General features: G+C 39.5%; 1 protein-coding gene across 7 annotated transcripts in view; it reads left to right on the top strand.

Moving 5' to 3' along the window:
* Nucleotides 1-23,564, top strand: part of PDE1A (phosphodiesterase 1A) — a 233,792-nt gene extending 210,228 nt beyond the window's left edge. For all 7 annotated transcript variants that reach the window (XM_072874737.1, XM_072874738.1, XM_072874735.1 and 4 more), the window contains 4 exons: nucleotides 1,736-1,920; nucleotides 12,323-12,598; nucleotides 20,060-20,179; nucleotides 20,503-23,564. In XM_072874737.1, the coding sequence (XP_072730838.1) occupies nucleotides 1,736-1,920; nucleotides 12,323-12,598; nucleotides 20,060-20,136 (538 nt within the window). In that variant the 3' untranslated portion in view covers nucleotides 20,137-20,179; nucleotides 20,503-23,564. The remainder of the gene's footprint in view (nucleotides 1-1,735; nucleotides 1,921-12,322; nucleotides 12,599-20,059; nucleotides 20,180-20,502) is intronic.
* The last annotated feature ends 633 nt before the right edge of the window (nucleotides 23,565-24,197 follow it).

Below are 24,197 nucleotides of genomic sequence, written 5' to 3'. Positions count from 1 at the left end.
GTGAAGGTGGTTTCAGGGTTTTTTCTGTTTTTTTTATTATGGTATAGGTTACTTTCCTTCTTCACCTTTCCATTTTAGTATTATTTGATATATACACTTGAGACAAAATTGATTCCACTTATATTCCACTTGAGAGATCTAAATACAGTATAAATGAGATGCAGGGGGGGGGTTCCCCATCAAGCTCTTGATTTTTGCATCATGATAGAAGTTATCTATAAAACAAACTAGCTATGGCAGACAATGTTATCTGAGTGACTCCACACTGAAAGCATCATTCAATAATCAGATGCTGCTTTTACAAATATTGCCTCTGTTACCACATTTTTTTCATTTTAAAACTGTAATATGAGCTTTCATTGAGGCTACTAATATGATAACTCTGAAGGGCAATTTTTCATTTGCTGTGCATTAGTTAGATTTTAACAGCAGAATGATGAACCTAGCTCTTTTGTGATCATGAGTTTACTCTACATGTATTTCGGTTACTAGAAGTAAGTAGAAGTTACTAGAAGCAGGTATTTATGACAGTGTTCTTAGTGTTTTGGGGAACAGTGCTAAAGTAAGGCACTATTGATAACAAACTTGTTTACCTACTCACTTCTTCACAAATGAGTGATTAGCAGCTGCAAATGATTAGTAGCTCCACGTTTCATGATCCAGCAAAGCTTCCTCATGTGAGGTGGAGGCTAAAGGGATTTTTTCTTAGTATGGAATCAAGAGCTACACTTACAAAGAGAGTGGAGAGCCTATAGCATGATACAGAAATGTCTGAGCCAGCAGAGGTGCACAAATGTTACTGGGTGGATGCCATGAGTATATGGCGTGACATTCACTGTAGTGCCTGGAAAATGTTAGAATTATAGCCTATTCTTTCGATTCTATCCCATTCAACATCTCTGGAGCACACGGAAATTATAGTTAATGCTTCTTGTGCAGTTCTCGCTGATATGTTCACTGCAACTATATTTTCTGATTAATGGAAATCCATTTGTATGCATATTAACATCTGTCTTTGGTACCAATGAGATAACTATACAGCATAATTGAGTAAACAAAACCTGGTATGACATGATTACCTGTACAAGGCCAGAAATAGGTCTGATTTTTTAATCCTAAGAAAAAAGAGGTTTCATTCTTTTTTTCCCACCTTTACATGTATCTGCATATTCACATACAGATAATCAATTTGACTTCTACCTTACCTTACGTGTAAGGTAGCTGCAGTAGCTCTTAAGTGGATTTTAAAGCCACTGTACTAAATCCTGCTTTGACTACACTTGAAGGCATGTACCTTGAAGAGAATTTTCAGCTGAAGCTGAACTTACTTACCTGTCATGTACTTTCGTGTCTTGCTTTTTTTAAATGGGTCAACAATCAGATGTCTTCCCTGTGAGCCTCAAAGATGAGATTCACTGTTCAAATACACAGCTAAGAAGCTGCTCCAAAATGGCTACATAAACATTCTTTCAAGAACCGACTTACAAGTAATGTATTTTCATCTGTCACATTTTTTTCAAGAATTCCCTGGAAAAAAGTCAGTAAGAATCAGTCCCAGGTTACAGCTTCATGAGTTGAAGAAATGTCTTGTATGTTAGGCACTCTTTAGTGAAAACTATTATTTCAAGTTACTGATTGCATGTAGGTCCTAAGGAATTTGAGTCAAATTAACTGTTTGTGTATTATTAAAATTGCCTGTCTGTGTTCATAATTTAGGGTTTTTTCCCTTCTGCAGCCAAAATAGTTTGGGAGCAGTAAGCAATGCTGAAGCACAAAGACGACCCAGTTTTAAAAGTACAAGTGATGGAGGGACTCACACAGAAAATTCCCTAGCAACTGTAGACCTAACAAGCTTTAAGGACAACTTGATGAAGATCATTCAAGCAAACAAAGAAAGGTGGAAAGAATTAGCAGTAGAAGGTATGATATACTAAGGGGGACTGTTTTTATAGGTTACTCCCTAAGATCTCCCCTACTTTCATTTTTTAATTTCCTTCAACCTATAAAAATACGTAGTTGTCTTGTATTCATATATTTTATGTCTTAATGTTTGTTTAGATGGTCCTGTTTTGCTCTCCCAGGAGATATAAAGAGGTGTAGGTGGTCAGGGGATGAGAAGAAATCTTATAGCCTGTACAACAAGGCTCTGTGCTGCTCAGCTTAACTTTAGAGGTCTGGTTTAGAAATGTGCATTCTTGCATATTTAATCATAACTGATACTGACATCTGCTTTAAATGCCAAAATCAACAATTCAAAGTAGTATGTGCTGCCACATTTCTTAAGAAACATAAAAGTTGTACTTTGCTATTAGAAATGCTATTTGTTCCCCACTGTATGGAACAAAATTCAGTATTGCAGGCTTCTTGGGACTATGCTGTAGGCAATTATTTAAATGACTTGGTGGATCTAAAGATTTGGGCAATCACAGCATGTATTAGACCCAAACAAGGCAAAAAGTGACTCTTCATTTGCTGGTTGATAATTAATAAAGCCAAACCTGCATCAAGCATCTTAGTTCATAAGCCATACCTGCAAATTGTCTGGGGTTGCAGTTATCTGAGTGAAATGATTTGTGATAATTGTTGAACACAATTTATAACTTTGATCCAGGTTAGGTGAATGGCATTTGGGAATATTTTGACCACAGTCTGTGTTGTTTCTGAGTAAGCACCTGGAACATTTCAGTATAGTGTTTCACTGCTGGGACTGGTCTTGCTGTACATGACCTGATACTGACTGCAGGGAATGGTATCCTGGAACCCAGTGCCCACCTTTTCTTTCATCCCATCATCCAAAGCAGCATCTTTATTCTCAAAGAGGTGTCAGACAAGAAAGAAAAACACTGCTGAGCAATGCTGAAATCTCATTTAATGCTAAATTACAAATGAATATTCTTGTTAGAATTTTAAATAAGAACAAGTTTCCATAATCTATTGTGACAATGACTTGAGAGTTAGGCAGCAGGGGCAGCTGAGGAGGAGATTTAACTAATATTGTCTCTTCTTCATGAGCAGCTTTGATTGCCTCTTTTGATATTGTCCAGCTAATACTGACTGGTCAAAAAGACAAAGCTGCTAATTTGGAATCATCAGTAGTAACAGCAGACCATCAGGGTGCCCAAGACCACTTAGCTACAGCCTGCAGAAATCAAGCAGCCCTGCATGCAAGGTCCTTCAATATAGAAGAATGGAGAACTTGCTATCTGGAAGTTTGCCATTCCTAGTTACATCTAACTAACCAGTTTGATTTTGGTACATCAGCTTTTTGGTATACTGTTTTGGAGGTGTGCAGTGCTATCAAAAAGATAATTTCCCCTTCATTTCCAGTGCTTTGTGCTCTATAAATTACTGATAGATTTAGCCCAGTTTTACTGGGCTGTTGACAGCCATTAAAAACACAAAGCTTCTCACAGCAAGAGATTTAAGAATTGTTTCTCTATACAGTCAATATTAATGTGAGGCTCAGGAAACTCTGGGCATGCTTTCTACTGTGAAAAACAGAGCTGTTAATGTTCAGGACTCCATGTCCTTTGTTGATATTGTAGTTGTCCATATTCTAGGATGCCCTTCTTTTCTTCCATCAACTTGACTAATGAAGTATGTCTAAGTATTTCCTGAACAGAGTTATGGAATTACAGTAGAATGTACATTAGGAAAACTGATCGGTAAGTGGAAATAGCTGGTGTTGAGGCCAGAGCTTGATGAACAATATCTGCTCTGTGTGATTGTAGTTGAATCTGTTTTGCAAAACCTCTGTGAGAGCAAGGAAGAGATTTATAGAAAACTGCGGCCATAAAGAGACTACTTGCAGCAACATCTGCAGTTGACTGGAACATGGCATGGAGACCTTCAGGGTGCCTGGTTAGAATCCAGAGGAACCTTGTGAATAGTGCAAATACTTCTGAGTACAGATTTATATCTTGTTAGTACACAGATAGTAAGTTTTTTAATAAAAGCTGTGGGGGGATTATATAGGTTTTGTAAAAGTTAAGATATTTTCCATTCATTTTTTGCAAGCAATGTGTGGGCACTTACTCTGTATATGGGCACTAAGGGCTGCTGGAAAAGAGATTTTCACTAAGTGAACGTAGCCCTCTAGAGCACTATCTGAGGTAGCACATAAGTTCCTTGTCACATAATGGGAGAAGGAATCTTCCCCAACTGGTCCAGATCAGCAGTATATCTGCTCTGAAGCTGCACCCTGCAAAGGCTGAAAATCCTTAATCAGACTGTGCAAAATTAGCATCTAGAAAAGAATGAAAAATATTGAAATACATCCCCTTTCCACTTGAAATTCCTTTCAGATTGCACTCAAATTTGACTAAGCTTGTAAGTGAATAACCTGAGACCTTGAACTTCAAGTAATTTGTTCCGTCCTGTCTGGATCTCCTGTTACCTTCTCTGACTCTAGCGCTTGACGAAAAGTCTTTAGGTTGCTCTCAGCATATGTATGAAGTTGTGTTTTATTCATGTTAGTAGAAGCATGTACGGAGGGAAGAACTACCAGGGGTAAATCACTGCCAGGTGAAAGGAGTTTTGTTATTGCTATCATTATTCCTAGCTACATAATTTCTGACAAACCGCAGAGCTGAGTGCACCGAGAAGGTCACGTGTATGAGGGCAGTATGCCATGGTAGTAAGCAGGCTGGCTGTTAGCGTAGATCTCCAAACACACTTCCTGAGCTGACTATGACAAACAGTACTTGTGCTGTTAAAAGAACCATCTGCATTCTTGTCTGCAGGCTCCGCAAACACTAGACATTGTTCCCAGATTAGTTCACAGGCTCAAGAGTTGTCTCTATAAAATGTAGTAATACAGATGCACAAGTAATATAGAAAGGAAACTACCGACAATCCATATAATTTCCTGAGCGTGACTTGAACTTGTTCCAGCTTCCCACCTTTTCAGGATAAGGCTGCACAGGTAGCACTGGTTGGGAGGCAGTTCAGCCAGCGGTGAGCGAGGGCGGAGGAAGGTGGTCTGACTCCTACGCCTAGAGAGGCCAGAGCAGGAGACGAAGACATGCTGACAGTGCTGTTGACAGGGCAGCTTTCCTGGAGATGTAGCAGGCCCAGGTGCTGGTGCTGCCCCTCCCTGAAAAGGTAGTTGCTGCTGAGACTTGATTCAGAGCAAGCAGCTTGTACAAGGAACAGAGTGCTTTGTTTTGGAAAGGCGTGCGTTAGTAAGGAAAGCATTTATCTACCTAGGCAGCTGTTTGAGAGCCTTCTTAACAGAAGGCTCACTAAATAAGATGGCTCCATTTTGCTAAAAAGGCCATGTCTTGTATAATTGATGCAGAGGAGCTCAGTGCTCGATAGCCTAAGGGTCCTCAACCTTTCACCACTGGAGAATTAGAGGAATGTTTCTCAGGCCTTTCAGGGAATGCTGTTAACAGGGAATTACCATAATGATCAAACATCTGGGGTTCTAATTTGAAAGTCTTGATGTTTAATTAATATTCCAAACCCCTAATCACCAGATAATCTGTCTTTGTTCAACTCAACACAGTGATGAAGAGACCATTCCATCCTGTGCTTTTTTCAAAACATAGCGGTGATGGCTGCTGCTATTTGCAGTTGTGGTAGTTGTAGCAAATAGACAGTAAAGATGCTCAGATGAGTCTGAGAGGTTGCTTCAGTAGAGAAAATGTTTGCTAAATGGATTTTAAGCCCTGGAAGTTATTGACCTGCTGAGAAAGCTGTAAGAAACACACAACTTGTTGGGAAAGATTTAAATATCATGCAAGATCCTTCATGATGCAGTTCTTCTTAGAACATAGAGAAATTGTAGCACAATTATTTAATATTTTAAAAATACAATGTTTATTCCTTATGCCTACAATGTTTATTCCTTCATGCTTATTTTGTTCTATAAAAATGTTCTGATGTCGGTCTAATCAAGTTCTAATCAAGTCGGTCAGTGGTTGACAAGCTCAGGTACTCTTAACAGAGTAAAGGAGTATGGACTAGTAATCATGCTTACCATCTGTTCAGTAGATGTCATTATAAAGAAAATTACAGGGATAAATAAGGATCATTATCTTCACTTTACAGTTGAGCAAAAAGAGGCACAGACACCCTAGGACACTCACCCCAGGTCATATAATAACACGAGGGAATGCAGCATACAGACCAAGGGTCCAGCTGCCAGTCCAATGGGCCCACTACTGAAGCATGCTAATGTTGTTCATCTCCAGGATAATACAACGGCAGTGTTACTTGTTGTTCCCATTTTATGCTTATGTAAGTCTTCTGAAGAGTTAACTGTTACAGAACCTGACCAAAGGTTGCATTATTTGTATGGAGAGTGATCAGTGACAAACCTTGTCCTCAACACCTTTTGGCACTGCACTGAGCTGCGTGGCTTGAAGGTGTATGTCTGGGATGACTGACCGCATTGGGACGGGATGAAACATATGTGAGCCTGAACAAGGCCCTTGCACTGTCCTGTGCTTAATTTTGATAGTCAAAATATGAAAAAAATGACAACTATTGCATCTTTGGAGTAGAGATCAGCTTGCTTTTTTTTTTTTTCCCTGTGGGCAGCAACTTTGAATAACAAATGTCTCTTCTGAAAGACCTCTGCATGGTACCTGCAGGCCCCCCTCAGGCACTTTCAGTCCTTCATACTTCCAGTCACAATAACCACAGGGTTTGGTTCCATTTTGTCTGAAAGATTTTCTCTGCAGACTCACTAATAAGAAGAGAGTAACAGCTGCTGAAATGCAAAAATCTGAGAGTGATGATCTGATAGCATGTTAATGTGATTTAGCAGCCGTTAGGAAGGGTGGGCAGTGGGAGGACGTGTGTGACAGTCACAGAAACCGACTGACAGTTTGGCACATGAAATCTACCCTAATGGACTGTTTTAATCTGTTGGAGAGAAATAAATTTGGGGGCTAAAGAAGTCCCATCTCGGACCAATGACAGTGATTTTAATTGCAGTGCTAAACAGTTTAGATCATAAGCAGTTTTTGAGCTAATCCAGAGAAGTGTTAAGAACAGTGGGAAAAGGAGAATTTTTCACCGTGGTCTGAGGAAGTGCAATGAATGGGTTGAGCTAAGAGCAGCAAGAAACATTTTGTATTGGCAGTACCTGGTAAATCACAGACTAAGGAATGGTAACTGAACCTGATAATGGAACCTGCTATATATCCCGCTGGAGTATACACCAGAGAGCTGTCCCACCTCTACCCGTGACAAGCTACGTGACTTAAAACACCTTTTCCCTCTAGTAGGCTCAGAGCAGCATGTCCCTCCCTTCCCCTGTCCCAAAAGTCCCAGCATTCAAGCCCCTGTGCTTACAGCTAGAACAGCAAAAGAGAGGTAAAAGGTGGAGGTAGCCACCCTAGGAAAACATAAACTCACAAATTATTTTTAACCAAATCTTTTAGTAAAAAGTTTTGATAGCTAATTAAGCCTTTGCTACTTTCTCTATACGATGTAATGCTGTGACATCAAGTGCCACTGGATTACGTGGTTTGCAGTGGTTTTATATACTCCTATATCTGTGACGAAATTTGTGTGAGGAGTTGAAAGTGGAAGGAATCAGTGTAAATAACTCTGTGAATAACTGCAATGTATTCTTCGGTTTGAAAATGGCAGGTTGGTTGGGAAAAATCACGGTTGTTTGGGAACTCTTGGACATGTCTTTAAACTTGCTTGGGAGTCCCAGAGGCACCAGGATCAGTCCTCTCATTTTCTGCAAAGTTTTGATGCTTATTGCTGGTCTCTTCCTCTTCTCTTTAAAATGGCTGATGTGAGAACATGTCTTTTAGAAAGGTGCAGTTCCTTCCCATGTTGTCCCAGTTTGCGTCTTTTGTCACTGCTTTGTGGAATTTTGTTTTCCAATAAAAAAGAAGGCAGACAAGCCTAGAAGTCAAAGTTTGTGGTAATATACACAGAGAGACCATAACATCCAGAAGCATTCTTCATTACAGGTTCCTCAAATAATTTAATTCATAGTGAAAATGAACCGTTTTCCTCTCTAATTCAGTAGTTTGCTAATTCTTAATACTTCAATGTCATTATGTCTTTCTGTAAGGGTAAGTTATTGTAGCTTGTTTTCAACACAGCCAATGAAAATAGCGATGTGATGCAGCAGACATTTGCTTTACTGGGGTTTAGCACTGTGGCAGTTGCTGCCGTTAGCTGATTCGGGATGTTCTGCTTACACATGGCTTTTGTGTTTTTCCTCTCCACTCTTGTTAAGTCAGTACATGCTCAAGTGGTGCAGTCGCTGGAGACAGAAAGGTATCCTATAAACCCTGTACTGTGCAGATTATAGTAGCTGAATGCTCTGTTTCTTATTACGGAAAGGCCATGAAAAAAAAGTCGATGGCCATATACAGAAGAGAAAATACCCAATTGTACAAAATCTTCCTCGCCACTTAGTAGACCATGTCCTGAAAGTGTTGCTGCATACCCAGGCAGTAACATAGCTGAGCTGCTGGAAATCAGTGTTGCAGTTGATAATGCAGGCTCACCAGAGCTTCTGCAGCAACAGAGCAGCAATACTTTGGAGACCACCGAGTCCTACGGCACGGTGCTAGAGATTAAGCTGTGTGACAGTTTTAGTGTCCTGGGGACAGTTTAGTCCTTCATTGGGCTGACAGGAATTCAGGGCTCCCATTCACTCCAGCAAACAATAAAAAAAGAACAACTTAAAGAACTTGCTTCAATTTTCAGAGACTTATTAAACCAAAAAAAAAAAAAGGTGACTTAATGAAAGAAGAGTAGTATCTGGTGAAAAGGGGGGAGGAAGGAAGTCGCCTTCACTAGTTAACACATTTTGTGTAGATGCAAAATTACTAAGTACCAGAATTTTTCAACTATTCTGAAATTTGGTTATTGCCTTATGACTCCTGCCAGTTTTCCAAACAAAACAATGCAGTAGAATTATTTTGCCAACAGCCCAGCCTAAACACAAGGGAAGAAAGACACCACTTCTACCATGTTTAGGTATCAAATGCCATTGTTGCTTCTCATGAAGGACAGTGATTTAAGGCAGGAGTTCAGAAACAGCACAGAAGTACAGAAGAGAGGCATAAGATTGAGTCACCCCTAACAGACCAGTTAGGAGAAGCCATTTGTTTTACAGATGAACTCACACAAATCTTGCTGAATAACACTTGGGTTCTTGTAAAGAAAACAATACCAAACAGTTGAAAATATGTAAACAGGCCTGGCTCCAGGCACTTTTACCAAGATAAAACAGAGAGAGCAAAACCAGTAGCAACAATAACACATACCCTGAGTTCACTGCACTGCACAACACCCTTCTGTCTGCCTTTATCTGAATGGATATGATAATCCTTAAGCTGTTCAGTGCCTAACTGCCCCCCGCCCCCCCCAAAAAAGAGGGGAGTTTTCTAAAGGGCAAGACGGTTGTTTAATCTTATTAATCCTATTCATCTATTTACTCTTATTAAATATTGGCAATGTTGCAAATGCCAAGTTGCATTGCCATTTAGCATACCCCGTTTCCACCTCCAGCTGGCCATGGCAATGTGTGTCCATAGGGGAGGAGGAACTCGCCCTTCCCAGCAGCCCAGTGCAGGGTGAGGGGCAGCAGCCTTGCCTGCTGCTCTTGGCGGGTCCTGGCAGTTCCTGGCTGGCTGGAGGCAGAGGCCCTGCCGCAGTATTTATTGCAATTCTTACTGTCCAACAGTGGGGATCAAACATCATGCCAGCTCTGCTTCTCTTACACTAGTGGTATTAACTTAGCAGTTGCCTTGCTTCAATTTTAGTTATTTAGCCACTGTCCCAGTCTCAGCCTCTTTTAAAGACTGCTAAATATTTCTGTTTCATCAGAGTGATAGGACAGCAGAAATGATAGAAAATGCCAATTATGATATACAATATAAGATCTATATAATACAGAGTATCGTTATTAGATGTTATTGAAAGTGGAAATCTGTATTTTTCCAGCATGTATATTTCCAACCACAAGTGGCTGACGTACCATAAGAATCCAGTATTTTTCATCTTTTTGGCAGTGGATTTCATAGGGATTGAAGCTGAGTGGAGCAGAGCAAGTCAGAACATAGACTCAGACATCCAGCAGATGAGAGATTTAATACCAAGAAAAAGGATTGGGGGTCTCAATGAAAGTTGTCATATCATCATAGAGGATTCTGTACTTGAGGCTTTTCAGTCTCAGTCACAACTACCAGCCACTCCTCCTGGTTGCCCTGAACAAACTCCTCCCAGGTGGACAAGATACTTTCCCTCAAGCTTATTTAACTGAGAGTGACTTTGAAATTTTATCACCATGGAATGGTAATCACACATATGATTATTAGCATAAAAAGACTAATGTTTAGCAATAGTTTTAACTCCACAGATTTTAAAAGTCCACAGTATTTTTCATACTTAGAAAAGATCATGTTTTGCTTACATATTCTTTTCTACTGACTTCTGGAATAAACAGTATCTCAGCAGTTTAAATACAACAGGTATGACATTTAACTAGTACGTTATCAGGTGTAACTTGGTACAGAGATACTCCATTTCAAAGCTACATCCATCAGATGTGCGTAGACCTGAGTTAGAGTTTGGCTGTGTTTTAGATATCCTTAAACAGACATGCTTGGGATCATCTCAAGGGCAGTCATAGAAATAAGAGACCAGCATGACAGAAGTTAAGAACAGGCCATCAGCATTGTTCTGATTGAACTGTTAATCTTCATTTGCCAGTTTAAGTTTGGTAGGGAGTGAAGGAAAGCAATTTTAAGTTTAGATATCCAGCTTTATGAACTAAAAAATAATAGTGGATTTTGCCTATATGAATATTCCGAGTCTTCTAATATGAGAATAAAGTGGTCAGCCACCCAGTTCTGCTAAGACAAATCTGAATTCTGGTTAGCATTGTCCTAAAACACCATTCTTTGAGAAAAATACTGTCTGTTCTTACCAGCTTTCAGGTTAAAAAAGCCACCTTTTGTAGTGTGAGCTAAGTTAATATTACAATTTTATGTGCGATTATAGTTCAGCTTTGCTTTCCTCAACTTACAGATGCATCTGAACAGCATCTGAAATATTTTCCATTCCATTTCACAGGCCAAATTGTACTTCAGGGGGAACTTTCTTTGGATTCAGAAATGTGAGGTGACGAAGTTGCCAAATGCTGACTGTGGTAGAAATGTGATTACAGACTGGGCTCTCTTTCAGTTGTCATATGCAGTCACTTTTGGTCTGGGTTTGGACTGGTCACTCACAACCGGAGTTTCTGGGAGCTGCCACTTGAACTCAATAAATATCTCAGTGCTTGGTTTCCCTCCTTAATACAGTGTGCACAGCCAAGGTAGAAATTTTATGCAATATCATGCAGCTATTTTGTGGAGGTGTTGTTCAAACTGCAATGCTTTCACTTTTTAAATTGATAGTTTTGTATCTCCTATAGTAGTACACAGATTCTAAAATCTGAATTTACAAAACAGCGATTCTAATAGCAAGAGAAATAGGCCCTCCACAAAGATGGTACAGTTATTTTTTATCAGACTTTTCACCCTCCATCACAAGTTTTCCATTCTCTGTGTTCTTGATCTTCTAGTTCCTCCTGGTACCACCTCTCTGTGCTGCTCTGTTCTGTCTCCTTTTATTCTGGGCCATTTTATTTGTACTGTTCTGCAAGTCTCTGCAATAGAGCAAGGAATAGAGCCTTCCGCAAATGTTATTTTCTCCTGTAGCTGCTGCCCCCTGAAGCACAATTTCCCCTGTATTTCTTCCTTCCTATCCTGTACATGCCACTAGCCATAACAGCAGCAGTACTGGATTGCATGCGTCTAGCCCTCTGTACCTTGTTCCAGCTGAAGCTCTGTATTAGCTGACATTTTGGACTTTTCCAGGCTGATAGGCCAACTTCCTTCAGGGCTTCCCTTCAGTTCTGATGCCTCCCCCATCCCCAGCAAGGTGCTCCCCTCCATGCCCTCTCTGTGTTGCAGAGCTGATGAGCTCTGCTCCTCCTAGTCCTGTGGTGGTAAACACCACTGCTGGGGGACGTGCCTGCAGCATGGGGTCCTCCTGCTCCCATCCTTCAGCTTACAGTGTGTCTGATGACGCTCCTTGCTCTGTACTGTGGCCAAAAAGAGAGGTACAAATTAGAGATCAAAGCAGAAAGCAGACCACGATGGTTCAGTTGCAATAGTGTAATCAGGAGCAGAATCTGACCCAGATTAAACACACCAGTGCACATGTCCTCATGCAGGAAGTTGATGTTCACAATGTTCCCCTGTGCAGCTCTATCAGTCACTACTCTGAAATCAAACAATTGTGGCATATCCTTCTTATCTAATTCACATATTTTGTTCCCTCTTTGTAGAAGAACTTGTGAAAAATGTTGGTGAACAGGAAAAAGACCAAAGCAGAAATTCCACAGATGCACAGTTACAGGAAGAGACAACAAGGATACAAAATAAGAGTAGTCAGGGAAGCGATGGTACAACCTGTCCTCCCAGATCCATCGTCCTACAAGTAGTCTCTTTCGACACTCCTCTGAGTGATGAATCCAACTCAGAAAAATGCACTAACTCTGATCCGAACCAGAAAGATCTCACCGATGCCCAGCAAGAAACACAGAATACAGACCCACTGAATGGTAATGCTTCAGCACAGAGCACCAGTCAATCTAATGAAGCTGTCCAGGGTGAAGCTGCAGCAGTGTCTGGTATCTCCCTGTCAAACATCGACAGTAATGTAAAAATATCAAAATAAGGTGTTGTACAAACCACCAGCATAAGACAGTTTCTCCAGGCATGTGTAGAAACAGTAGTGTCCTAAAACCACCAAATAAAAGCTGTTTGATATAAACAAATATCATCTTCTTGATATTAGCTACTTGACATTAGCTATTTGGTATCTAGTAGAAAATTTTTTACATAAAATACCAAGACCTTTAGTTGAACTGAAGAATGATTTTAAAGTAATTTAAAGATGCATATTTGCAATTAAATAGCAGTTTGTTATTGGAGAATGAGGTAAACTTTCAAAACAGAACTATCTAACATTTTCTCTTCAAATAGGTAATTATTCTTATGCTATTAAGATGCACCCCCCCTTAGTTGAGGCACCTAATATGATTGTTATTTTGTAAACCGCATCCTTTGTACTAAATGTAATGTGAATTTTAGAGTTAACTTTAAGTAGATAGAATTTGCTAACTGTAGTAGGCATGGGACTGTGTCATTCTCTTAAGCAAAAACATCAGTCTCCTGACTATAGTTTGCAGGACAATCAGAGCAGCCAGAAAATCTCTATAAAGTCAGAATATTTTTTTAGAATGTAAGTATTTTATCACAAGCTGACTATGATTTAGCATCTGGTGATTGTAAGACAGTATCAAGGGCAAGATGCCCAAGCAATAGGAATAGATGTTATCAAAGTAAGAGAACGACACTCCACACTTTCATTTTATTTTCTGAATTTGCTTATTGTTAGAATAAGCTTTGAGGCATTAGGGTAATAAGAATAATAAGGCATATAATGACAGTTCTTTTCCTCACTTCTAATTAAAATGCTAAACTCATTAATGCTTTTATGACAGTGAGCCTTGCAATATTGTGCCAGAAGTATGGCATTGTCTGAGCAGCAACACTGAAGTGCTTATAAGGCTTAGCTTAGACGTAAGTATATGACTTGGCATATTTCTCAAAAATGCTTTTTATGGAGAACTCCCACTTATTCTAGAGTTGCCCATTCCAGCACTCCATGCTTTTATTGTTGACAGGTTTTTTTCCATCAGAAATAACAGATGGTTAATTTAGGGTCCTAAATTAAAATATTTACACTGAAATTAATTTCACAGCATTTGAAGTTGTCTAATAATTGACATTTTTGTATTTTGACATGTATTTTTTTCACCAATTTTTGTATTAAAGCCCAACTTGAAATGTAAGTGCCTTAGAAGTTTCCCATCTCCTGGATGAGGAACACAGTAGGAAAAGCTGTATCTTTTATCTTTCAAACTATGCAGAAGGCAGCTGTGGTGTAGCTGTCCTTGGGGGTCTTTAGATGGCTGACCAACAAAAATGCTGTTTGAGAGGTCAGATACAACTCAGCATGCAGTTAGTGCACTCTGTTGCCTTGTCAATCTTTACATTCCACCTTTCCTATGAGAACAGAGATTTCTTGTTTTAGAAAAAACTAATTTTATTAATTTTCTAAGGCAGGGAATTTTCTACAGAATGCCTTGTATTTTAACACTTCCAACTGCAAAATTTAGGAAAAAAGTAAGAAGTGATTGAGTTTATAATAGTGTATTTCCAAAGGCAAACATGATCTGGAAGCTATTTTTTTCTTGAAGATGGTAAAAAAGATTTCATAACATGAATTCCACCAGTCCAAGGATATTCCTTCACTAAAGATGGCAATATTCAAAAAGAGTTCAGATAAATAATGAAATAGAAATAAGAGATTGATTTCATTATTTTGTGGAAATAAATAGTATTGGTAAGGTCCTGAACTAAAACCCAGAGCTCATACGAGGACATTGCTCTGCTCTTGGCTCACTAAAGAGGCAGTGGTACTTAAACCACGGCCTAATAACAATCATGGAAAAAGGGGAGATATAGCAGGAGACATAACTGCATCAAGCAATCGATTAATCACACAGTAAGAGAAGCAGCAGATGTCATGGGAAAGCATGCTGTTGTCATGGGAAATTCAGAAAATTTATGCATTCCCAGTTCTTTGGATCTTGCATTCTAGAATGGTGACTTTTAACCTATTTAGACCTGTGAATCCTTAAAATTTTTCCAGTGGAAATGTGCATCCCTGGTCAGCCAGCTTAAGCCTACAGAAAGTAAGTTTGCATTTCTTTTAGTCTCTTTCATGGATCCCCTCATAAGTAATTCATAGTCCCTCAAGTCAGAAAACCACAAGATGAAGCTGGATTTCTGATTTACACTATCAAAAATTTCTAGTAGAGTGCTACTATGCATAGAATAAGGATATTGGTTAGGTGTTATTTTTAAAGGCATCTGATATTTAAAGGCATTTTTAGTTGTCATTTTATATGAAAATTCTATTCATTGTGGTATGTTGAATTTCGTCTCATCCATCTCCTTCAGTGATTATTTGTGTTCATTTTCCAGCACAGATAAATACCCAGGTAAACAGAGAGCTTGATGAATGTTTTGCCTGGTTCCTGTCGCATAGTAATGTCAGAGTCCAATATTCTCTGACCAGGTTCTTTTAGATATTCCACGTGTGAAGGGTGTAATGTTTAATATCACATTTATTTACTTGAAGATAGTTGATGTTACATGGAATTTCTGATTTAGCAGAGTGATACAAAATATACTGAAAGAACACTATAAATGTAACTTACACTTAGCAAAATAGAGCAATTGCAATACACAGCTCAATGCCAATGCCAATGTGAGTCCCATTACAAGTCTCTAGAATATGCTCACCATCATGACGCTGGGTGTCCCCAGTCACCAGTAAGCCATACACGGGTTGAAGTCAGGTCAAGCCCGTTGCTCTCTTCAAAATTCTTTTGCTAGCTGTTTAGTTTTTACACTCTATATTGGGCTGAGCCACGCATTCACTCCCTCCATGCTGGCCTGGCTAACTCAGGGAGGCAGTCACACTCCTCTAATGAACTCAGGGAGAAACACCTACACCACCAGTTGATCCCTTCAACTGTGATATAGTCAGTGGATCCACTCAACTGACATAAGTGCTTATCTAAACCGAAGGCCACCCTCTGGTCCCCTTTGTGTTGAGATTGTCAACTTTCTTTGCAACAGCTGTGGTCAGCCACCCCTTGCATTATCTCCTGAGGACATCCCCCTTGCCCATCTCCATTGAGCCTTTTTCTGTTGTAGGGGTTTATTGGTCAGTCACGATATTATTTACATTCTGATTTTATGTCATTAAATAGTTTGATTTATACTTTAAATTTAATAACGTTTCATTCTTGCATTTTGCCTATTTTCCCAATATTAAAATGTCATAGAAAAATATTTTGAATATTTTATGATCTTTGAAATGATTTACAGAGGGACTATGTCATCATATGCTTAAAACTTTCTTTCCTAAGGACAGACCAGCCATGTTACTATATAGTGAGAAATCATAAAATTGTAGAATCATAGAATAATTAAGGTTGGAAAAGACCTCTAAGATCATCTAGTCCAACCATCAACCCAACACCTCCATGCCTACTAAATCTATCTGTGTATTATTTAAATACTATAATCTCTTAAGTCAGCACTGACCCTTTCACAGAACTTTATGCTTCTAATAAACCACAGAGGAGACCTAATATTAATTTCTCAACTATGTCATAGATGATATAAATAAATGACATATATGGTGGGCTTTTTCTGTGCCTGCCAATTAAAAATATATACTGGAGGTATTTACATCCCTGTAATGCGCAGGGGCTGGGGCAGCAGACTTTGTACAAACACGTGGTGAGACTCAGGTCCTGGCTCTTTGAGACGAAATGAATTAATATTGGGTTTCAGCAGCAGCTTTAAGTACCTCTGCAGAGATTGTGCCACCATGTTAAGGGTAACTGAAAAGAAAGGCAATGCAGGCATTTAGTATTGGAATAGTCTGCAATATTCAATACCAAAGGCAAAACTCAGGCTAAAGTGTTTCACATTTCTCTTTCACAATGGTGAAATGATTTAATATCATTCTAAACGGAGGGAATGGCATTAAACTGTCATTGCTGTTGTCAAAATGTAGATAATATTAGTGCTTTTGCAAGAGGTTTCGTTGCTGCAGTGTGTAGAAGCCTTGTAATTACAGATAGCACAACAGTCTCTGTTTTTTCGCTCACTCCCCCCTCCTTTTTCTTCTGTATAAGCGATGTTTGAGATGGTCAAGAGTGAGTGTGTTGTGTATGATGCAGTCACACTCAGCACAGAGGGGAGATATAGCATGGGTAGCATTCCCACTTTTCACTTTTGCACCTCTGTTGATGGCCTGCGGATCCAGACAGGACTCTTTAACCAAGGTGAGATATTTTCAATGGAATATCACTTCAAGCAAGCAGTAGGTAGCATACACATGACCTTACATTTTGACCCTGCTTCCCAAATTAGAGTTATTTGAGTATTCTAATACTCAATACTATTAGTAATACTCTAATACTGTACATCTATCAGGACATTATTAGCACTCTCCATGCTAGATTTTTCTACCTCTGTACTTTCTGTACTGAGGATGGGGGTTAGAAGGCTAAAGCGATGTCCAGAGTGCTTGCTGACTCCCGGGGCAGAGAAGTAAGCACCTGCAGGCACTGGGGCTGGGAGAATGAGATAAAAAGTAAGAAGAAATGCACCATAGTTATTCAGATTGAAATTTTGTATGTTATCTCTCATTGTTCTGTCTTTATAAAAAGCAGAAAACGCAGTTTGGTTTTCTGTGAGTAAGCGAATGCATTATAACAGAGATGGGGAACACAGGGGAGGATGATCTATCTGTATTCTTGGGAACTGTCACTGGATGTTTGGATGTACTATGATGAGGGGGTTCCCTATTAAAAATAGAAAAAAGGGGCTGTTTTCCTCTCCTTGTATCACATCTCTTTCTAGTTGTAGTTCTTGTAGACTATCGCATTTTATTAACAGGAGTAGGTCTGCCCTGTGTCCTGGTCAGCGCGAAGGGAGAACCGGAGGGTGGCTGTTACAAGAACTCCAGTTGTGACTGAATGTCGTTTTTCTCCACGATACCTTTGTCCTTTCCATCATCTCACTTTCATTTAATTGAATGTTACAAGGTTAAGTGGAACTATTATAGGGTGATCTTTTTTTTTAAGTGATGATTTTCCTTTTCTCCTGAGTGATTTATTAATTAGAACATTAATTTTAAAAACTGCTTATGTTTAATTAAACAACTCCATGTTTCAATGATTTATAAATGCTAATTGGCACACTTTTAACTTTTCACTCATGATGATAGGCACATTAATCCTTAATATCAAAATGTAAAGGAGATAATAAATCTGCGGTAGAACAGATTATCAGTAACTTCACTATATGACAGTAGAGGACTACCCAGTCACATCGAGCGATACAAAGCATTCAACGTCGTCAGCAGTCAGTAGCGGAAAGCCTCTGGAGGATAACCAGGTGAAATAGCAGTGGACAGACCCACATCAACAACATGCCAGTTTGATTTTTGGTAATGCAAGTGGCATCAAAGTGGCATCATCCATGCCATGCAAATGCTGGTGACCGTTCAGTGCCGCGGTGGCCCTGTGGTGCTCAGCTGAGTGTGGAACCCTCTGTATCCATGGAAAGCGGGCGCAGATCGCTGGGGTGCTGGGTTCATTAGTGGTCCTTGCACATGCTGGGTGGCTAAACAGAGCAACAGTAAATCAGGATCCCGGTACTAAGGGATCCTGTGTTCATGCATCTGTGTTCGTGCATGGGATGAGGATGGAGGGAAGGTGATATAAAAGAGCAAACAATGTGTTTATAAAAAGGGTAGGGATTATAAGATAACAGCCATTAGCAACCATTCATAGGGCAGAGTTTATAACATTAAAAAGCTGATGCATTGACAGAAAGAAAGTGATGTATGGTTTAGAAGTTAATGTTTAGTTTTAATGAAAATTAAACATACAAAGTTTTTGTTTTAAGGCCTCCACTAACCACTCCTATCCTACTCCTAAAACTCTACTAACCACTCTACGTCAAGTATAAAATTTAAATATTTAGATCAATAGATTTTACTTTCATACCCCTCCTCACCCCCTTTTTTATTTTTATGGATAATAATAAAAGTTTTGCTAAATCCCTCCCAAAGCAACTGCAGGCTGTAAGATCTGGAGAAATTCTTGTTCTAATTAATGTTAGTCCAATTTCTAGACTTTAAAAACCTTTGGAGAACTGGTTGTCTATATTCCACCCACACTAAATTTATGTAAAATAAAGGGGTGGGTAAGAGTGCTGTTGGGGCAATATGGCCCATCTGCTGGTGGCCGCGTTACGGAGTGGGCAGCGCTCACTGTGCCACTGTTCATGGCAGTGAAACAAGGGTAAAATCAGTAGCAATTCTCACTCGTTTGCAGTGATGCCATGGTGAATTCATAGCTATTAATTCTCTTCTTTCCTCATTCTCATGAGCTCCCTTTCCTCTCTTCCCTTTCTCTTTTCTAAACTGAGAGCCTCTTCTTCAACCTCAACTCACCATCTTTCAGTTTTCCTTTCAGGTCACACATCATCCACTTTCCCTTTCAGCTCCTTGTACCTTTGTTTTCTGTCTTTCAAAAATCTTCCCCTGCCTGTATTTTTATTTTTATAAATTTTATGCTTCTCCCAGCTCATCTCTGCTTTGAGACTTCTGTGCCTTTCCTTTTTCACATTTTCAGTTCAGCATTATTAATCACTGGTGGGATCACTCAGTCAGCTGGTTAAAACTGAGAAGTTACTATATAGTTAGTAAATAACACTGTAAGTTTGCTACATTCTCCCCATGCCTACTATCTCAGTTTATAATTTCCTCAGCTGTACTCATTCAAAATTACTGAAGGAATAGGTTAAGCAACAGCTTAATATTATGATTGGGGGTTTGAAATTCATGTTATATCACTTAGTTTGAAAGCTGCTTGTGTCACTCGGTGTCATTCCTCCTGTCTGATTGAATTAATTGAATTCTTAGAACTTGACACTGGCATCTTTCATTATCTGAGAGAAGCTTACTCCCAATTTGAAAGCCTGCATGAAAGAGGGTTTAAACACCACTCCGCTGCAGAGGGTGAATTTTGACTTTCAGTAAGTTGGAAGATAAAATAAACCAAAACCAAACCCACTTTATTAACTCTTACTCTTGTAAATGTCTTCATATTTTTGTTTCATGATGTGATCTATTGCTTTCATTCTATCTTTTGCCTTATGGATAAACCATAATGATTAGTTAATTCAATCCTATGCTTACTTTGGTAAGAAAGCAATTAAAGCAAGCAGTGCCTGAAACCTCATTTTAACCTTAAAAAAGTCAGGGGGAAAAAGTTCCTGTCTGTCTAGGGCTGTGCAGATTCTTTTAACTTGGTTAGCTTCCTCACTTGGGTTCCCAGTCACATTTGTTTCTCTTCCAGGTGAGCCTAAACACTGTAAGAAGTCAGAAGATATAGTAAAAGCCACTGAGCAGAAGGAAGGACTGATACAGAACTAGATTTGCTATTTCTTAAAAGCTTCTGACATTTCAGGCATGACAGGTAATTGTCATTTCTTTCTTAGAATGGGGAGAGTTTTATACCATAAAGACTCACTTATTGCTATTATTATCCTCTTTGTTCTACTCCAGTTGTGGTTTTATTACGAAATTTTTAAACTGGGACATGGTACACCCCACTTTCTATGTCCCCTTAAAGCCATTCAATACAAAGAAGGGAAAAACAATACTTTTACATCTCTGAATCCTTAATGTCAGACTAAATGGTCATGCAATAAACCATCCTCAATTCAAGTATGTTAAATACTGGAAGTAATGGTATTAAAAATCTATTGCTTATGAATTTTCGTTTGACCTCTGTTGCAGGAGAAAAGAAGAACCCTAGCTGTTCCTCCCCCGTGCTCTCAGAGGCTGTTATCTGTCCACTTGTTCTTGGATCATCCTGTTTCTGTGGAGAGTGATTGGACAAAATGATCAGAAGTGTAAAACGTAAAACCCTGAGCTGGTAACTCAAGGCACTTAACAACTCGCAAGATTTCAGTTGTATTTGTTGTTGCTATTTCCTCTTCTATTCCGCTTTCTTAAACTAGCCAAAATACCTTTTTCAGCCAAAGTTGGACCTCGCTTTATTGCATCACTGACACCAGACATTTCCAGTTAACCATGAGACATGTGAAAACACGACATTTATCATCTGCACTGGATTGCTGTTACGTGTCACTGCTACTGGCGTCCAATGGAAATGGAAAGTCAAAATGAAACATTGTGATAGATACTTGTTCATGCAACCATTCTGCATGCAACAGTCAAGTCCTTCTTGTTAGCTTCCTTAAAATATCTGGAAATAAAAATAGGTAGACTGTACAGGGAAGTTCTAGAGTTATCCTGACCAGCCTGCGTGAATGATGATTATTCCCCACTGTGGTGGATGCCGTACGGAGAGAACTGGTGTTTAACAAATCAGTATTTGAAATATCTCTTTAAAATTAATTAAATAGCATCCAGTATTAAAGATTAAAACATTCTCAGTCCTATAGTATTTTAGAAGACATCAGCAGTGGTGTCAGCCCTAGCATGAAGCTGGTGCTTATTGTTTTGTAGGGCGGAAAAGGCAGCTGTAGGAATACATGAAAATTGCTTCACTGCAGCAAAATAGCATGTTGCCTCTCGACAAAACTGGAAGGTGACACTGAGGCCTTATGTCATGGTTTGTCTCAAATGCAAAGGTGACAACATGGATCCAGCAAATCCTTGCTCGCGTTTGTTTCATTAAAAGAAAACACCAGACCATCTTTCTCTGAGAGGCAGTGAAAACAGAGCATGCAGGCAGTTACCTCTGCAAGAAGCCTTGGAATGAGCCCTCCAGCCCGTACTGTGCCCAGAAAGAGACTCCATTTTCATCTCCGCTTCCCTCGAGTTTCACGTGGCCCCTCCTGGCTTGCCCAGGCGTCCCACACAGCTGCAGCCAACCTCATTTCCCTCTGCTGGAACCTGCCAGGAAACTTCCGTGCTCCCCTTCGCGTTGTAGGCGCTTGGGTGGCTCGGGTCACTGCGCACCCAGTTCTCCTTTTTGGACCCTGTGGTTATTACCTCACTGACCAAAAAGTCTTTACAATCAGCCATGGTCCGCTCTGAAAGAGGACTTGTTGGTGGTGGCACTCCCCTCTATGCAGAGGCCGACAGACGATTGGGACCTATGTGCTATTCGTCTGCTGCTTCAGGGATCTAACCAGAGCTCAACAGGCATCAGGCTCAACCTCAACAAGGGCACGCTTTGTCCCGATTGAAGAAGGAATCGTAAAACAATCACCCTAGACGAGGTACCCTTACACATCCATACCTGTTGACTGTCTCTTTTCTGACAGCGGAGCAATCGAAATTAAGCTGGGAACAGTGCGAGCTCCAAGCCCTGGGACAAGGGCATGCCAAAAGGTGGAATTCCTGTCATTGGATATGTAAGCCATATACACGCTATGCATAAGTAGTGTGCATAGCTTTAACTTAAGAAATGTTTGTGCATATAGGATGTAAAAAGTGCATTTACATTGTTTTGTGTATCTGGTCCAGGGCTTGTATTTAGCATGGACAAATTTCTGTACAGTGCAGTTAACGAATGAAATGTTAACAAATGAAATTGTATCATATATGTTACAACGCAATTGATATTTTTTGCTAAGAGTTAAGAATTTATATATTCTCTGCTAGTGTTTGAGCAAATCATTAGTAGCCTGGATCACTCCGTGCACCTTTGCATCCTTTTTGGGAATGTTGATCTTTTTTTTTTTTTTCCTTTGTAATAAAATGTAAACCATCTTATGGTTTTTTATGGTCATTATGACAAGAAAAGAAACGTAATGATCATATCAGACATTTTTTAAATTGTAAATTGCCATATGCTGTGGCAGCGGAAAATCTTGTTGTTTAAGATCTGAGAACTTGGGACCTTATTTCAGATAGGTTGAGCATCTGCAGTTCCCACCAAATTTGAAAAGAACAAAAGATGACTGATATCTTTAAGAACTAGGCCACTTAGGTATTTGTTTGTTACAGTGTTCTTCAAAATTGTAGTTTATAGTTCATTGAGACTGAAAGTCTGGAGCAATCAGAATTTAATGTTTTTATTGTATTTTCAATTTCAGACTTTTACCATAGTTGAACTTGCCTTTTTTTTTTCTCTGTGTCTCTGTCCCATCATGATTTATATACTCTGCAAGAATTTTCTCCTGGAAATACGAGCAGAGATTATAACAGATTCTGCAGAGTACTTGGAGCATCCTGTGGGGCTCTCAGTGTCCTGTTATGATTATACCCGGCACCAAGATCTCCCACTGCAGAAACTAGAAGGAGCTCCTGATCTCACAGGAGGCACTCAGTGCCTGCAGAACTCACTCATTAATATAGAAATGTGATTTGTGTATAAATAATCCTGTTTGCTCATTTGTAGTCAGTTTTAATCACTGTGGTAGATGTTACTGAAATACAAGAAGAGTCCTTAGTTTTTCTTTAATGCCAGCTGATTCTCTGTCTTTCTTCCTTTATTCTTAGCAAGATTTTACCTGGACATGACCCAAAGCTTAGTGTGTTGTTTGGATGAGGAGAAATTTTCTTTGGTGGAGAAGACCGATATAGCCAACACGTGTTAGTTAAGGCTTTGAGCTTGGGTGAAATTCGCGTTTGGATGACAGAAAGGTTTATTGAAGGAGCCTCTCCCTGAACAATAGTTTCTCCCTGAAACCTGTAAGGCTGCGCTACGAAAACACTGCATGGGGCCATAAGAAATGGTGTTTGTATATGCATCTCCCACAGCATTATGGGCATGTACCCCCGCATTGAGCACACTGAGGAGCTGTAGCTGTAGATTAGCCCTCAAGAGTTTTATTTTGTATTTTTATCTTGAGATATCTGACAGATATATTATGTAATATTGTTATGGGTTATGATCTAGCCAGTATTTTTTTATTTAATTTTCAACAAGGCAATCTACAACTGTGTGTTTTTATTCTGCTGTATTTGTCCGTATTTCCTATGATGATATTCCCAAATAAATTTTATTTGAGGGCAAGGATTGTGAAGCTCCTGAAAATTTGTGTTCCTGAAGCATGTTTGCTCATTTGTGTATGGTTGTCTTTGAAAAGCAACAGAGCATACATGGCATAAAAAGCATAAAAGGTTTCCGACCTTTTCACCTGCTTGTGACTCCACACTTTTTCCATAACAATGCTGATTTGCTGTACAAGCTCACTTGCATCCTCATAGCACTTTTGAAAACAATTTCTTTAAGCAGGTCTTGCCGCCTTAGCCTTTACTGCTAAAATAGCCCTCAGGTGAAGAAAACCATAACCAATAGAACATTTTTTCACCCCAAAAAATTCTTACTATGGTGTCGTGGTTTAACCCCAGCCGGCAACTAAGCCCCACGCAGCCGCTCACTCACTCCCCCCTGGTGGGATGGGGGAGAGAATCAGAAGGGTAAGAGTGCAAAAACTTGTGGGTTGAGATAAAGACAGTTTAATAGGGAAAGCAAAAGCCACGCACACAAGCAAAGCAAAACACGGAATTCA

This window comes from Ciconia boyciana, chromosome 10 (assembly GCF_034638445.1).
Source record: "Ciconia boyciana chromosome 10, ASM3463844v1, whole genome shotgun sequence".
Taxonomy (NCBI): Eukaryota; Metazoa; Chordata; class Aves; order Ciconiiformes; family Ciconiidae; genus Ciconia; species Ciconia boyciana.
The sequence above is the reverse complement of the archived record's forward strand: the minus strand, read 5'-3'. Positions and strand labels throughout refer to the sequence as shown.